The sequence below is a fragment of the Mobula birostris genome, chromosome 2 (genome assembly GCF_030028105.1).
Source record: "Mobula birostris isolate sMobBir1 chromosome 2, sMobBir1.hap1, whole genome shotgun sequence".
Classification (NCBI taxonomy): domain Eukaryota; kingdom Metazoa; phylum Chordata; class Chondrichthyes; order Myliobatiformes; family Myliobatidae; genus Mobula; species Mobula birostris.
Genome location: NC_092371.1, coordinates 55,233,652 through 55,251,825, shown reverse-complemented (window position 1 = coordinate 55,251,825; position 18,174 = coordinate 55,233,652). Strand labels below are relative to the sequence as shown.

Below are 18,174 nucleotides of genomic sequence, written 5' to 3'. Positions count from 1 at the left end.
GAGGCAGGACGTCTTCCACAGCACAGGAACCCTCCGGAGCCTCAGGCTCAGGTTAAATACATGGTGAAGTACTCCACATAGCTGAGGGGCACAGGCTTTGAACAGCCTGGTACTGACACCATCCGGTCCTGCAGCCTTGCTTGGGTTGAGACGTTTCAGCTGTCTTCTCACCTGTTCAGCTGTGAAGCCCACCGTGGTGGTTTCGTGTGGGGAAGTGGTATAGTCATGAGTGCAGGGTGGGGGACTGTGAGAAGGGGTAGGAGGGGAGAGCGGAATATTTGTTGGTTGGGGGCCGACAACAGATGACTCGTGGGGGATGGGCAGGGGCCACAATGTCAAATCTGTTAAAGAACAGGTTAAGTTTGTTGGCCCTATCCACACTGCCTTCAGCTCCTCTGTTGCTAGTTTGCCGGAACCCAGTGATGGTCCTCATCCCCCTCCAGACCTCTCTTATGTTGTTCTGCTGGAGTTTCCACTCAAGCTTCCTCTTGTACCTGTCCTTAGCCTCCCTGATCCTGGCTTTCAGGTCCCTCTGTACTGCCCTCAGCTCCTCCCTATTTCCATCTCTAAACGCCCTCTTTTTAGCAATCAGGCTGTCCTTAATGTCCTTTGTTACCCATGGCTTGTTATTTGAATAACAAAGGACAGTTCTTTTCGAAACATTGCCGTCCACACAGAAGTTGATGTAATCAGTGATGCATTCTGTGAGCCCATCAATATCCTCTCCATGTGGCTCACAGAGTGCCTGCCAGTCTGTCACCTCAAAACAACCCTGGAGCGCCTCATAAGCCTCCTCCGACCATTTCCTCACTGTCCTCGAGGTTGCAGGTTTACTCTTCACCAGAGGCACGTAGCAGGGTTTTAGATGCACCAGGTTGTGATCTGACCTTCCCAGTGGGGGGAGGGGAGAGGAGCTGTATGTATCCTTAACATTAGCCTACATCAAATCCAGAGTCCTCTCCCCTCTGGTTGTACAGCTCACATACTGCGTGAAGTTGGGCAGTGTTCTAGCCATGGTAACATGGTTGAAGTCACCCGAGATGGTAATGAGGGCACTCGGGTGCTGGGTTTGTAAGCTGGCTATGACGGTGTAAATGATGTTACACGCTGACGTCAGGTTGGCAAAGGGTGGGATGTACACAACAACCACAATTGCAACACACATCAAAGTTGCTGGTGAACGCAGCAGGCCAGGCAGCATCTCTAGGAAGAGGTGCAGTCGACGTTTCAGGCCGAGACCCTTCGTCAGGACTAACTGAAGGAAGAGTGAGTAAGGGATTTGAAAGTTGGAGGGGGAGGGGGAGATCCAAAATGATAGGAGAAGACAGGAGGGCGAGGGATGGAGCCAAGAGCTGGACAGGTGATTGCATGCGAGATTTCCCCTGGCAAATAACATGGCCAGAGTCCAACAGCAAAAAGTTTAATATCCGGGCTACAAACATGTTCCTTGATTGTAATATGCCCAGGATTGCACCATCTGTTGTTCACCAGAACCGCAAGCCCCCCTCCTTTACGCTTACCGCTCTAATGGTAAGACTCTTGGCAGTGTGGAGGACCAGAGGGTTCACAGGACACTCAAAGCTGCTGCACAGGTTGACTCTGCGGGTAAGGCGGCATACTGTGCATTGGCCTTCATCAATCGTGGGATTGAGTTTAGAAACCAAGAGGTAACGTTACAGCTGTATAGGACCCTGGTCAGACCCCACTTGGAGTACTGTGCTTAGTTTTGGTCACCTCACTACAGGAAGGATGTGGAAACTATAGAAAGGATGCAGAGGATATTTACAAGGATGTTGCCTGGATTGGGGAGCATGCCTTATGAGAATAGGTTGAGTGAACTCGGCCTTTTCTCCTTGGAGTGGCAGAGGATGAGAGGTGGCCTGATAGAGGTGTACAAGATGGTGAGAGGCATTGATCGTGTGGATAGCCAGAGGCTTTTTCCCAGGACTGAAATGGCTAGCATGAGAGCACAGTTTTAAGGTGCTTGGAAGTAGGTACAGAGGAGATGTCAGCAGTAAGTTTTTTTAAAATTTAAATTTATTTATCTATTTATTTAACGCAGAGAGTGGTGAGCGCGTGGAATGGGCTGCCGGCAACAGTGGTGGAGGCAGGTAATAATGTCTTTTAAGAGACTGTTGGATAGGTCCATGGAGTTTAGAAAAATAGTGGGCCTAAGTAATTTCTAAAGTTAGTACATGTTTGGCACAGCATTGTGGGCCGAAGGGCCTTATTGTGCTGTAGGTTTTCTATGTTTCTAATTCCACAATCCCCATCCCTCCGAACACTTTTACTACCAGGTTGTATGGACAAAAGAAAATTGAATTTTCTTTGTGAGTGGTTGTGAGCAAACAAGCACAAGGTAAAGGAAAACATTGCTAATTCTGAGAGGTTATTGGCATCACTTTCTCAGGATTTTTGTCATTGCAAAGAGAAAGAACTGAACCAGAGGGAGAGTCTGTGCTAAATGTTTCTATGTTAACTGCAAGCAAAACCTGAACTTCACGTCTTCTGGTCAAGAATTGTTTGTGAAGGAACTATTGTAACATCTCTTCCTCTAACCTTGGGTTCCCAGCCTTTTTTATGCAATGGACCAACACCAGTAAGGTCCATGGTCCCCAGGCTGCAGCCCCCTGTTCTAACTAGTATTAAAGGATGACAAAACTGAATTGCAAGCTGCCACAAAATTAGTAGTTACAACCATTTTATTTCTCAAATGTCTCAGCTCAAAAACTGAATGTGATTGACAATAAAGACTTGGAGGTGGAAGCGAGACATCAGGTATTTTAGGTACAAGGCTTCTGAGTGTAGGAATCACAATGTAATACATTTTTATTTATATAATTAACAACTGGATCTGACAAAGTACAGCACACTTTAAGGGGCAGTGATGGTTTAGTAGCGCCCTATACAAAAGTCATTTTCAGAACACAGTGATTCATTCTGGAACTTCAAGGAAATGTGAAGGAAATTCCAAAGAGCACTTCCAACCAGGATTCCACCTAGCTAACTTGTCCTGGAATCACAGGATAACACAAAGCAATCCATTATGAAGATGTGTACAATTCCACTGGTGATTATGATCTGCAGATACACAGGTTTTCTATTTTTTTTCCTGAAAGTCCCCATGGCAAAAGCTGAGAGCAATATGCAAGTATTCCTTGGATGTGCAGTCTGTGGTCAAAGATCAGAGGTTCCAGATACGGCAAAGCTGGTATCTGGCTATGGGGAAGGGCTTGACAAGACTACCACCTTATCTGCATCAAGTCCTCTTTACTGAATTGTGGACTGATTACATGGAAGGATACAGAGTGGCAGACTATCTGTCCTGTGGTAGTACCTCTGATGGCTACATGCAGTGAGATGTCCATGTGGCTGTTTGTCATAAACAGCTAGTGCATTCTCTAACAAGCCAGAAATCATTATAGTACAAGGACCTGCAGGACCTACTATCAATTTGGTGCTCACAGTGGAAGTAGTCTGTAGATATGATTGCTGCCAGTCACATAACTTAGCAGTGGCTCTCTTTAAAACAAGAGAAATCTCTGTCATCATGGATAAAGCTCAAGCAGCTGAGCATTTCCAGAGTTTGGGAGAGGGAGGAGAAAATCAAAATTCCAGTATGAAACCAGTCATTTTCTTTGGTTCCTCAAATACTCGTCATCTTAATCAGATCAGTTAATTTTATTTGGGATCTGAGGCACAGCTGGTAAGGCCAGCATTTATTGTCCATCTCTAACTGTCCTCAAACTGAGTGGCTTGCTAAGGGGAAGGACATCTAATTTCCTCCTCCGAAGGACCCAGGTGAAGCAGGTAGGATTTTTACAGTTCAGCAGACCTGTGGTCATCATTACTCAAAGGAAGGACATGACTCAGAAGCCATTACATCTCAGCATTCTGAATTCAAGTCTCATTCTGGAATGTTCTGTGCAGCCTGCTTAGGCACTTCATTCAAGTAGTGAAAAATTACTACATTCAAAGGCCTAACCTTCTGTACAAGATGTTAAAAATCAAGATTTTAACTAATTGAAGAATTTTTTCCCCATTTTTCAATCGGTATAATAACCTTAAGTTCTCTTTCCCAATCAGTTTTAATTTTATTAGATACATCAGGACATAAATTCATAATTATATTATAAATAATTGCTACAACACCTTTCTGAGAGAGGTTTAAATCTAAATTTTTCCAAAATATCCATTGGCTACAAGTGTGGAAAATTAGGAGAAACAATAATTAAAAAGTTTCTAACCTGTAGGTATCTAAAAAAGTGAGATTTGGGTAAATTATATTTATTAGAAAGTTGATCAAAGGACATTAAACAATTATCCAAAAATAAATCATGTAATTGTACTATACCTTTGATTTTTCCAATCAAAGTAAGCTTGATCCATAGTGGAAGGTTGAAAAAAGAAATTAGGTATAATAGGACTTGCTAAAATAAATTGATTCAACCAAAAAATTTTTGAAATTAAAACCATATATGTAAAGTATGCTTAACGATTGGATTATTCATTTGTTCATACAGTTTAGAAAAAAATGAAAGGAAGCAAAGTTCCTAAAACCGAACACAGAGAAAATCCTTGTGTTGATACAGTTCAAAGTAGTGCACAGGGCTTATATGTCCAAAGGTACACTATCTCGTTATTACGCTTATATAAATCCTATATGTGATAGATGTCATTCCGAGATGGCTTCTTTAACTCACATGTTTTGGTCATGTCCTTTGTTGAAAAAAATATTGGCAAGATATTTTTGATATTATTTCAAGAGTTTTGAATATAGACTTACAACCTCACCCAATTACTGCTATTTTTGGGTTACCAATGATAGAATCAAATCATTTAACCTCTGCAGCTCGTCGGATGATTGCATTTCTTACTTTAATGGCTAGAAGATCCATTTTGCTGAATTGGAAAGAGATTAACCCTCCTACTATATTTCACTGGTTTTCACAAACTATGTTGTGTTTAAATTTGGAAAAAACTAGAAGTGTGGTTTATGACCCTTCCGTCAAATTTGAAAAAACTTGGAGGCCATTTATTCAGCATTTTCATATGATGTAATTTCACCATTTTCAAACCTATTTTACTTCTTTGTAGTGTTGGTTGAGAGGAATGGAGTCGTTGACACGAAAGTTTTCTTTTCTCCCATTTTTTACAATGTTAAAACAGCCCAGGTTTTTTTTTAGTTTAGTTGATTAATTCTGTTTAGATTAGTTTTTTTTGAGGGGGTTATTATTTTTTTTCCTTTTTCATGATTTTTGTCTTTTTTTTGTTCTGTATTATTCATTGGCACCCTATATGATTGGGAATTTTGTCAATTAAGTACTATTTGGTTTTATAATTACTCATGTTAAGTATAACAATGTATTCCCAATAACTTTGTACTATTATTATGTCATGTTTATATTTTATGAAACTAATAAAAAGATTGAAAAAGAAAGAAAAATCAAGATTTTACACCGAGCATCTTTCGCTTGGCAAAACTGTCAGCTTGGTTGGTTCCATAAGTAGCGACTGCAAATAGCATTCACTGGCCATGAGGAACTTCATGAAAGGCATTAAGTAAGTGTACCTTTTTATAATTATTGTCTTGCATTGATAATTCCCTCAGTGTACTCTAGTCAAATCATTGTAAAATACTGCAGCGAAGTATTGGCAAAAATCTAGCAAATACACAGGAGTGGCCAAGTAAATCTAAAAATTTAGAAAGCAAAATGCAGCAGCAAGAGGCATAAACACTTAAAAATTAATAGATTTCCAATCCTGTCCAAGACAGCAGGATTTTAATCTAATTGAGAGTTATGGCCAATATTTTGTAAGGTGGAGAAATTGAAGAGTATGCAGCAAAGTAACATAGGTTTAGGCTAATAGTGGTATGTAATACTGTTGCACTCAAATCATTTCCAGTCTGTGTCAGTCTCCAGCAGTATGAATTTTAACCAATATCGCTTGACAATGCCATCACAGAAGCTGCCACAATCAACATCTTGGGAGGGAGGAGATTAATTATCATTGATCATATAGAAACTGTGGCCAAAAGAACAAGCCACACGTTCCTACTCTCACACAGCTTTGTTGATAGGTCCGCAGGATTTGGGCAGATGCCAATGAGACTAGGTAAACAAGAGCCTCAGGATCAGAAGTTAAGAGATGAAGGCTGTGGCTTTTTGAAAGTCTCTAACCGAGAGTTGGGGAAGCTGGGTCATCAAGCCTTATTTAAGGTTGAGAAAGGTACAATCAAGTGGGACAAGTAAGTGGGAGATCATGTGTTAGGGCTCAGGCAGAGGTGTAAATGAGGTGTATAGGGTGGTGGGGAAGTTAAGCTGAAAGCAAACTGTTTGAGGAGGGAAGACAGATCAAGCTCAATTGGTCTGCAAGAAGCACTGTTCATCCAGGTGTATATCTCATAAAGGCACTTGCCACTTCTAACCTGCCTTTAGCTGCCAGATTCCACAAGGTCTTGAAAAATCGGCATATCTGTGGTTAAATGTGAACTCAATTCAATTAAAACATGCAGACTTATTACATTTGACACATAAAGAACCACTTCATGCATGTGGACTGGCTGGCCATCCCTCAAACCAGAAAGTGGGCAGGCTCGGTTTATTTTTATGGAATTTAACCACTGATCAAATCTTAACACTCCCAATTTTAGGAGCTTACAATCTCTCTGGTTTGCTGTATCAAGTTATCAGCAAAACAGTTGAGGTATGCCTAAAATGGAACCTTGTACATAAAGTTCCTTAAATGGAGCCTTATGTGCCGAATCCACGTTCAGGGCACAGGAACATTATCAACAGGAGTAGGCCATGTGTCTCCACAAGCCCGTTCTGCCACTGAATAAGACCATGGCTGATACACTCTTGGGCATGGCTTCACTCCCAATGACCTGTGACTCCATCATTGACCAAATGCAGGTCATTTATATTTTATTTTTATTCCTCCAACGCCATCTATGTATGGGACTGATTCAAAATGAGCTCTTTAAAACATTTTCACAAGGAGGCAAAGGTGATGCCACTTGAAGGCGAGAGTTATGTTGTACGTAAACACGAGGAATTCTGCAGATGCTGGAAATTCAAGCAACACACATCAAAGTTGATGGTGAACGCAGCAGGCCAGGCAGCATCTCTAGTAAGAGGTACAGTTGACGTTTCGGGCCGACGGCAACTTTGAGTTACGTTGTACAATAGTTTACTACATTGTAATTTTCTTATATTATAGGATGTGTTACACTGGGCTTCTAAACAATAATGAGCTAATTAGATCGTGCACTACTTGCCTGTGACCCTTTAAAAATTATAGGTGGAGATTGCAACGATATGCTCAGCCCAGGACCATCTGGCACGAACTTGGATGATACAGGGATGCTCACAGGTGCTGTAGCCTATAAAATAGAAAATAAATGCATGACCGCAGGGACAAAAAGGCAAAACAAAAGTTTACTGAAGATGTACAAACTTTTCTCAGCAGTCCAGCTGCAGACTTTTCCTTTTTCCTATTTCTCAAGATTAAATCCAGCAATATCCTTTCATTTCTACCTGCTTCAAAATACAATCTACTTCCCACCCTGACCAGCAAAAAAGGGAACCCCTCTTTCCCATCCTCTCTATTTTCATTTGTATATAGTCTATACTTACTATAATTCTTAGGTTTTTAATATGTACTGTAATAAGAGTACTTAGCTTTGTATTAGCTCAGTAGTATTAAATGTTATTTGGTAACTGTAAAGACAATAATACAGTACTGTGCAAAAGTCTTAGCCATCCTACCTGTAAGTACAGTATGTGGCTAAGGCTTTTGCACAGTAAGGTAGTCTTTCTGAACACAAAATGCTTTCAGTTTGTCCAAATTGGAAATAGCAATCTGCAAATATTGCTTCTTTGTTTTGTGTTAATGTCTAGTGTGATACATCCAAAATTCTGTTGGCCTCGAATTATAATTCAAGTTGTTTATGCATTAGTCTCTGCTAATTTCCAGGTGCTGCAAACCCAATTTTCAGAATTAAATGCAATTCATTTTTGGAAAAAATATACTCAACTAGGCAAAGAATGGAGATTATGACTGTGATTGAAGATTAAATGTGAGCATGCCACAGACAGAATAAGCAGTGCATCTCTATCAATCGGTGAAACAAGAACCTACGAAAAGACAGACTCTGGTTATAACCTGTAATTTCTAAGAAACTTTCCTGTTGGATTGATTGCAAATTTTAAACTTAAAAAAAATTGCAACAGATACTGTAAACTAAGTGACTGAAAGAGATGGTCTCGGTCAGAAACTACCAGTAACAGAGTCCATACATTCTTTTTAAAGGTAACTGGTTTGTCTCATTATAAGATTAAATGTTGGCATTATAAGATTAAATGTTGGGAACAGACAGAAATATGTGATAAAACTGGAAGATTCATGTGGAGATTTGTTCATTTCTGCTGCCTAACAGCCAATGATTATTGCACTATACATTTCAAATGGGCAGTGGGAATCGGCAAATATTGAGTACATGTCTGCAACTAATTATTATGATTTTGACTGATACTGCCTGAACAAATGCCTTCTAATTTGACAAGTATTCTTTCTCAAGCAGGTTTAAGGCAAAATAAAGCTCATTAGAAATATAGATATTCTTTTTTGAAATAAGGGTTAGTAAATTAGAAATGAGCCACCAAAGCCAAACTAAAGGCAATGAATCAGTAGCTTTGAGCTAAATAACACAACAGCGAGGATGACCAGGAGAGCTTAACATATTCACCATTTTTCATGATTTACCTGATAAGCATGGTCAGTGCGTACATGATACAAGTTGGTTGGGGCCGAACGACTCAAAGGAGTCACTAACTTTTCTTCGCTCTTCACCAAAGCTGGATTTGAAGATCCAGAATCCACAGTTGGAAAAACAGGTGGCATTGTGGCAGTTGGAGACATTGGTGTTAGACTACTCAAACCATCCGTCAATGAATCAACATCTACATCAATCTCAGAGTAGTAGAAGTCTTCTTCACCATCACAGTGGTCAGAGTCACCATTATGTCTGTAACAAGATATGTATTCTTACAAATGTTACAACATCCTTTGTCATCTATTGTCATAATGTTTGCTAAAAACAGCATATTCTCAATTGATGAGTTATTAATTATTGATTACAAAACCAACCTACTGTGCTGCAGAGATTTGCAAATTTCAGTTTTCTAGACAATGTCTCAATACTACAAGAAATCAAGGATTTGATTTGGAGGAACAAATTTCTTTTTTCCCCACGATACTTCTAGCCACACATGCCTCCTTCTGCTACCCATTGTGTTTTCCCCTATTCCTGCCTCTCACCTCCCTGCCTCCCTTCCCCCACCCCTTTATCTTTCCCCTTACTGGTTTTTCACCTGGAACCTACCAGCCTTCTCCTTGCCACCCTCCCCCACCTTCTTTATATGGCCTCTGCCCTTTCCCCTTCCCCCTACAGTCCTGACGAAGGGTTCCAGCCCCAAACGTCGACCGATCTTTTCCACGGATGCTGCCCGACCTGCTGAGTTCCTCCAGCATGTTGTGAGTGTAGCCACACATTTCATCTTGTATGTCCATGCAATTTTAAAAGCCTGCTGTGTCATGAATTACATTAAATTCTGCTCACCCTTCCACGTTGTGTCTGCTGATGCACAGTCAAGTACCTGTACCCCATTTAACTCCTCTTTTCACTCTGGCTAGTTTGCTAGAATTCCACCTTTCCATTCCTACTCCCTCCCAAGCCAGCCAATAGCTCTTTCATATTTTACATCTTGCTATGTTTAAATAATTCCTCAAAATCTTTAATCACAAATTCAGTTTTCATTTTGGCAACTTGATTACCTCCGTTTTCTTATGACATGCTTGATTAAAATTAAAGATTTCTCCAAAAATAGTTATCAAAACATGCCAACTGTAAATGATGGCAACATTGGCTACAAGACAAAACTGATCAAGACTCAGTCTTGAACACAAGCACAAACCAGGACTGATGTTTAATATGCAAATGAAATGTAAATCCTTCTATATTAAAAGGTTCAGAGGTAATGAAGTTCCTTGTCAAATTCCACCATTCTAGGACAACATTTAAAGTTCACTGACAATTTATTTTAAAATACCACAGAAATACTTAACATCAATGCAACAGTAGATGCAATTATTAGTTTCTGAGGACATTATATGTACTTGATCTTTCAGGATCTTGCACCAGCAGTTTCCACATAATCCACAACATGAACTTGATTTCCCTGTTTGTTTTTATGAATCAGGAGAGAGATGGATGAACTGGAAGTGCTAGCATTTCAGCAGATATTAGCCCCTTTAAAACAGCATAAAAACACACCCCTCCCATGTGCCTCATTTTGTATTCAGGATAAGTAATTACAGTATTTTGAGCAAATCTACACTACATATTTCTTTCATTATTATGAAGGCTTTTTGATTAATATTCTAGATTAGCAGAACTGAAAGACCTTCACTACAAATTAGGCAGTCACCAACTCGCTAAGTGTCTGGATTTACATGAAGACCAGACTACATAAAGATAGCAGATATCCTTCCTTAAAGAGAACATCAATGAACCAGATGGGGTTTCAGGAAAATATCAATCACATTGTGGTCACCATTACTGATGCCAGCTATTTATTCCACATTTATTTAATCAAGTGAATTTCAGTTCCTCAGTTTATATATGCTCACTGGCCACTTTATTAGGTATACCTATATACCAGCTCATTCCCGCAAATAGCTGATCAGCCAATCATGTGACAGCAACTCAATGCATAAAAGCATGCAGACATGGTCAAGAGATTCAGTTATTGTTCAGAATGGGGAAGAAATATGATCACAAGACAAAGGAGCAGAAGTAGGCCATTTGGCCCATCGAGTCTGCTCTGCCACTCCACCATGAGCTAAACTATTCTCCCATCTAGTTCCAATTTCCGGCTTTTTCCGCATATCCCTTGATACCCTGACTAATTAGATACCTATCAATCTCCTCCTTAAACACCCTCAATGATCGGACCTCCACAGCTGTATGTGGCAACAAATTCCATAAATCCATGACCCTCTGGCTAAAAAAATTTCTCCTCATCTCTGTTTTAAATGGGTACCCTCTAATTCTAAGACTGTGGCCTCTTGTCCTGGTCTCACTCACCAAGGGAAACAGCCTTTCCACGTCTACTCTGTCCAACACTTTTAACATTCGAAATGCTTCTATGAGATCCCCTCTCATTCTTCTATATTCTAATGAATACAGTCCAAGAGCCGACAAACGCTCCTCATATGTTAGCCCCTGTATTCCAGGAATTATCCTCGTAAATCTTCTCTGAACACTCTCCAACATCAGTACATCCTTTCTAAGATAGGGGGCCCAAAACTGCATACAGTATTCCAAATGAGGACTCACCAGTGCCCCATAGAGCCTCATCAACACCTCCTTACTCTTATACACTATTCCTCTTGAAATGAATGCCAATATAGCATTCGCTTTCCTTACTGCCGGTCCAACTTGGTGGTTAACCTTTAGGGTATCCTGCACGAGGACCCCCAAGTCCCTTTGCACTTCTGATTTTTGAATTTTCTCTCCATTGAAATAATAAATATAATAATAAATATATAATAATAAATAATAAATTAAATAATAATGATTCAAGTAACTTTGACCGTGGAATGAGAGATGGTGCCAACAGAGTATCTCAGAAACTGCTGATCTCTTGGGATTTTCATGCACAACAGTCTCCAGTGTTTACAGAGAATGGTGCAAGAAGCAAGAAACAAAAAACATCCTGTGAGTGACAGTTGCATGGGTGAAAACACTTGTTGATCAGAGAGCTCAGAGGAGAATGGCCAGACTGGTTCAAGCTGACAGGAAGGTGACAGTAACTCAAATAACCACACGTTATAACAGTGGTGTGCAGAAAACCACACTGGGTTATACTCCTGTACTTAATAAAGTGGCCAGTGAGTGTATATAATTACGTCTCTCAGCATTAACTCCATGTCTGAATTGCTAGACCAGAAACTTAAATGTCAACATATTCAAAATTAATTATAAGACAAATGATATAAAGAACCGCACTCCTCATAATATCTTAAAATGTTACTAGTCCCAGTTACAAGATTCAATTATACAAGGATTATTTATTACAAGTACCTCGCGAGGCCTCACTGTATAATCTTTGAAAGTAGAAATGATAAAGAAATCACTTAGGCTCAAGCAAAAATCAACTTTAAAATGAATTCATGTTTTAGGAATGCATCAAATGAGTCTGGTTAAGAGTTTTTATTTGTAAATATAAAATGGGTTACTGAAAATGGTACAGAAGGCATGATACAGATATAATAATAGAAATCTTACTATCAGAAAAATGCAAGTATATAGTCACAGTTTAAAAGAGGCCATATCACAGCTTCTCATTTTAAATGCCAGTGATTCAAACCTACCCCAAGTGGAGTGTGCGTACATGTTTCTGTATCCCTGATGACGTACTTAGAACTTTCCCACAATTCTTCCACAAACATTTAAACATGACCTTCATGGAGTTCTGCAAGAATGGAACAGATGGAGCTAAGTGAACAAAGCACTGGTACTAAATTCCAACCAGGACCATGGGAAATTTCAGCAACGTTCACTTCTAGCAAAACAATGTCATTGGCCAGAGAATCATGATTAAAATAACGATACGGCTTTGTGGTGGAAGTCTTACAGAAGTTAGCCTACAAGAATATAAAAAGAAAGAAAAGCTCAATCAGGCTCAAACTGTTTCAGAAGTTCTTACTTTGACAACACAATCAGGAATTTTTTTTATGTGGTGCTATTGCTGGAAAAAGTTCAAGATCATTATTTCAGTACTTCAGTGGGTTTCCAATCTGATTTTCTCCAACATTTGGAGAGGCAAGATGAGCATAGTGGCTTTTATGCAGGCTCAATGAGCCAATCGGCATCCTCAGATGAAAATAAGCCTCCAATCTTTAGAACTTCCTGTGGTATTATACGTACTTTTGCAAGTCAATATTCACATACAGTTGCAGTCCAGACACCAGACACTATAGTATGCAGCTTTGCCGGCTGGATAATGATGAAGACCAGAGCTGGTGGCGGATAGGGAAGGCAGAGGCATTTGGCCAGTATGGAGCCCAATTCAATTTATAACCCTGAATCTGACACTAAATACAAGGAAAATCTTGCCTCACTTCTTACTTCCTGAGTACATGAGGCAACCTACTTAATGCAACATGGCTTGTTTTTGTAACTGTCAATTTTTACACCTTTGGTGGCACCATCCGAAACTCCACTGAGCTTGAATTTAACTACCACACCATCACACTGCTCAATTTAGAGGAATATACTTATTCAATGGATGGGTTTTAATAAAGTCAAAAGCCTATGAATTTGTATAATAGGGCTAGAAGAAAGCGAGTGTGTTAGGAAACAGTGCTCATGTTGCCCTCCAGGAAACAAGTCCAATTCTGTCTTGGTGCAGATTGTTTAATCACACCCTTCCTTAAGGACCACTACATATTAAAGAAAGCCAGATTCCAGAAATGCAGGGAAAGGACCGATACTCTACAAACAATTAATTCATACAAAAGGTTTATTATTTCTTCAGCCCACATACAGCTGCAAGTACTTGATATTATATTTAAAATTTTAGATTCATCCAAATTTGGACAACACATAGAAATAGCCCATGCCAGAATTCTACAAAAGAGGAAACACAGTTCATACTACTCCACCTGCCAATGTTCTCAAACCAAACTTAAACAGGAGCATTTGCAAAATATGAGGCTCTCTAGAATTCTCCAAATGGGGGTCTCTGATGGGGGACTGTGGAAAATGGATGAGAAGAAAAATCGTGTGTTTAAGAAAAAGCATTACACGGCACCTTACTTAACTTGCACTGGATCCAGAACACATTGCTGTACAGTGCACAAAATTAAATGTGGACATGGCTTCTACCCAAAGCATCAATTTGAAGTTAATAAATATTGAGCATTACAATTTTAATGAAGTGTCTTTCCTTTGTTGAATATTTCTTTTTCTTTTTTACCTTTAGTCCTTACAAATCTTAGCTTTTATCCTTACAATGCTTTAGTGTTCAAAATTCTTAAGCTGTAATGTTTTAACCTCACCTATATAAAATAAGCTGAATAAAAACTAAAAAAAAAATTGCAATGAAAAATGCATTTAGACCATACTGACCTTATTAATCTAGTCCCGGAAAAAGCAAAATAAGTCTCCTCCCTTTGCAAACAAAAGAGTTGTAAAACAAAATGAAAGACAACCAAAAAAACAACCGAGAAGAGATCAAGGTTTGTTCCGGAACAAGACTCTTTTGTGGTTGTTGTAGAGATTAATTGCTGGAGCAATTCCAGAATGCTAGCCCACAGTTAAACTTTCAGAGAAAACTAAAGAAACCACACACACAAAAATGTGTACATGTAGAGATTCTCAAAACCAACTTTAAAAAAAAACTTTAAGGGAGTTACTGATGCACATTTTACAAAGAAAACTGCACTGTAAATTGCATTGGCAATAGGTTAACAAAAGCAAGCGGAAATTCCCATCAAATTTTTCTAGCCACTACAGAATTGTGTAGCTGGATTAGGAAATGATAATAACATTGAGGGAAAAACTAGCTCAAGTTCTGCCAAACGGCATCTCAACTTTCCCAAAAATAGAATAATTTAAATCAGAGTAACTTGTCTTACATATCTTTTCAAGAATAGAACCTCATTTAAATTTCATATTTTAGAATACATCCAAGTGTAGTGTTTCCATCTTAAATTAAAATGACGCATGGTGTTTATGAGATATTTTGCAACAATGGGCATTCTTAAATGCATGAAGGATAAAACAAAGTTCTGCCATTGCTCTACTTATGCATATATTCAAATCCAGTCAGAAAAATGTTACTAATTTGATAAAGTTGCACTTCAGTCTATCTGAAAGCATTCTGGCAAGTAATAAGTTGCACCTATGGGGAAAAAATTTACAGTGAAGTTCTAGAACAGAATAATATGAAAACACCATCATCATGTATATTGCAACTATCAGTCTGCAGCTGACAGTACATCACAAATAAAACTTTGTTAGCATATTTTAAAAAATAATTTACTATTCCTTGTAGATGAATAATTACTTGTATTCACGCAGGAGGGCACATTAAGCCAGTCTTGCTACCTTTTCCAGTTTCCTAAATTACTTCATAGGTCTAAGAAATTTTGAGCCAATGGATCTTTGTTAGTGTAACACCTATTATGTTTCTAAATGTATGCCAGCCTTGTTAACAAGTGCAATTTCAAAAGTACCTCAACTTTATCAAATGATAACATTTTAATAAAATGATCAGAAATCAAGTTTTGTAGTAAAACAGTAACACAATGTGCAACATTTGTGGATTTTGACAATCAAATCATGGAATACAAAATCACAGCCTTATTAACAAATTACTGCCATATATCGATTATTCACTGACAGACATTTCCAGAACTCTACCTGCTACAATACAGCTGATGTAGGAATAACCTTTCTATATTGTGCTCAAAATCACTTTGTCCAAATTTAGTTTTCAAGTGACATCTTATTTGCTGAATAGTATACAATTTGACATCCCAACCCAAACTAATTTCACCATCTTCCTCTGCCTTAGTTCTGCACCTGTTCCTAGCATCACATTTGTGTTTAGATATTCTTTCGCAACAGTGGTAATCTGCAGCTATCACAACATCGGACTAAAGAACACTCTAATGCATCCCATCTTGCTTTGTTATGCAATTATAACTTCCCCTTTTCACCCTCCATCCTACAAATCTTCCACCATGATGCTCTTTTTCAATTAATCTCTCACTCCCAGATTTTAAGCAACATTTAAGGCTCTAAGCAATTGCGATTTGTAACTAGAAGAGAGACAGTAATGATCCACATTTGTTTAAGTTTTTGCATTGTACCAATCCAGAAACCTTGAAGGCAGAGTGAGTGAAGAAACCCTAGCAGCTGGAATTCCTCTTTATCCAAATGAATATATCCTCTACACTCAAAGTACTAAATTGGGATTGATGAAAGGCATCCAATTCAGTTGATTTTGGAGCAGATATAATACTTATCCAGGATTGCAAAACCATTATTAAGAGAATGAGAAAAAATACGAGTGAGCTCAAACTGGTCTAGCTATATAAACACTGTGGCTATCAGAGCAGGTCAAAGGCTAGGAATCCTGCAGCATATAACTCACCTCCCCACTCCCCAAAGCCCGTCTGCCCATTCACAAGGCTCAGGTGAGGAGTGTAATGGAATACTTGCCACTCGCCTGGATGAGTGCAGCTCCATCAGCACTCAAGAAGCTTGACACCATCCAGTACAAGGCAGCCCACTTGATTGGTACCCCTTCCACAACCATAGAAATCCCCCCACCATCGACAAACTGTTGCAGCAGTGTGCACTACCTACAAGATGCACTGCAGCAACACACCAGAAGTTCCTAAGGCAGTACTTTCCAGGCCCACGTCCATCTACAAGGACGAGAACAGCAGAAACCTGGGGGCACCAGCACACAGAAATCCACATCCAAGTCACTCACCATCCTGACTTGGAAACATATAGCCATTCCTTCATTGTCGCTGGGTCAAAAATCATGGAATTCCCTCCCTGACAGCACTGTGGGTGTACTTACACCTCAGAGACTGCAACGGTTCAAGACAGCTCCTTCTCAAGGGCAACTAGGGATGGGCAATTAATGCTGGCTTAGCTGGTGTCACCCACATCCCATCAATGAACAAACAAAAAAAAAGAAAAGCACTCCGATGTCCATGTCGAGTCACTGAAAAAAAAATGTTGACTCAGTTAATGTAGGTAGGAATGATGTGGCTTTCAGATTCAAAACTAACCAGTGAGCAGAAATGGTTCAACAGTAAAAATTAAAACAAACCTTTCTTTTCCGAGGAGTAGGTTCTTCAAACAGGAAGTGAGATGCCTCTGGTTCATCAATGCCGTCATCTGATTGTCCAGACAACGGGAAGGGTTTTGAGCCGTCAGTTGGTAATGGTGGTGAAGGTGTAGATGGATTGGAGTGGTCACTCGGAATGTCCCAACTCCAATTACCACTAGTAGTGCTGCTGCTGTAGCTGACAGATAAAGTTGGCCCCTCCTTTGATACTTTACAGTTATCTAGAAAGCAAACAAAGAATATGCCACATTGTAATGGGATATACAGAGAATACTGCAAATATAAAAAGCAATATTTGAAATTTGCATACAATATTAAGTATATCAGAATATAAATGTGAAGTAATGAAAATCCTCTTATTTCTGTCCCATATGATGCTGTCAGATGATGTTTTACTCTGGCCAAGGTGGACAACTATCCATTCCAAGGATGCTATTTAGCAGACTTCTCAAAACTGTGCCTTTAAAAAAAAAACCCAAAAGATAAATCCAGCTGCAACTTTCCCACCCCAATTGGGAATTTAGGAAGGAGACATTAGCGGAGTATGGAATGTCTTCCTAGCTGTAATGCTATACGATATGCCAGAAGACCATGGGGAGTTTATTTTGTTTTCAAACTAATGCTTTCGTTAAAAAGACTCTCTGAAAAATGTATTTCTGCATATGACCATTTGTTAGAATAGCTTCTGGCAATGGACACCATTACCAAATTAAACTGATGGGTTTACAAGGAAATAAACTACAAGATGCTGGAGGAACTCATAAGGCCAGGCAATGGAAAGGAATAAACAGTTGAACCTTTGAGCGTAGACCCTTCATCAGGATTGAAAAGGAAAGGGGAAAGGATCCACAGTAAGGTGGTGGGGGAATTGAAGCTGGCAGGTGACAGGTGAACTCAGGTGAGGGGGGGAGGTGAAAGGTGGAAGAAGTGGGAAAGGGCTGAAGAAGTGGGAAGCTGATAACGGAGGAGTGTGGCAAATGGGAGGAAGGGTACCAGTGGGAGGTGATAGGCGGGTGAAGAGTTTAATAATGCAACTAGGAATATGTTTTCACAAGCTGATTAATCATTAATGGGACAAAATCCATTGGGCTGAATGGCTTTTTAAAATTTATTTCTGCAATATAAACATGCATCACCATCCACCTCAGACACACAGAAATGAAGCCATCCTTAACTCAACGGACTTGTTTAAGATAAACGATAATATGTAATGTGGGTAGGGTTAGATTGA

The 18,174-nt window shown here is 39.4% G+C and overlaps 1 protein-coding gene and 1 long non-coding RNA gene across 2 annotated transcripts in view; one reads left to right on the top strand and one right to left on the bottom strand.

Annotated features, from left to right (window-relative positions):
- Window positions 1–18,174, bottom strand: part of LOC140186722 (zinc finger protein 704-like) — a 149,783-nt gene that overhangs the window by 7,392 nt on the left and 124,217 nt on the right. The window contains exons 4-7 of the mRNA XM_072241237.1: window positions 16,926–17,164; window positions 12,442–12,542; window positions 8,770–9,031; window positions 7,283–7,387 (exon numbers count right to left, since the gene is read on the bottom strand). Of these exons, the coding sequence (XP_072097338.1) occupies window positions 7,283–7,387; window positions 8,770–9,031; window positions 12,442–12,542; window positions 16,926–17,164 (707 nt within the window). The remainder of the gene's footprint in view (window positions 1–7,282; window positions 7,388–8,769; window positions 9,032–12,441; window positions 12,543–16,925; window positions 17,165–18,174) is intronic.
- LOC140186737 (uncharacterized) lies at window positions 5,345–17,403 on the top strand. Its single transcript, XR_011882931.1, has 3 exons — window positions 5,345–5,562; window positions 7,981–8,316; window positions 17,328–17,403. It is a non-coding gene; the product is annotated as an uncharacterized lncRNA (long non-coding RNA).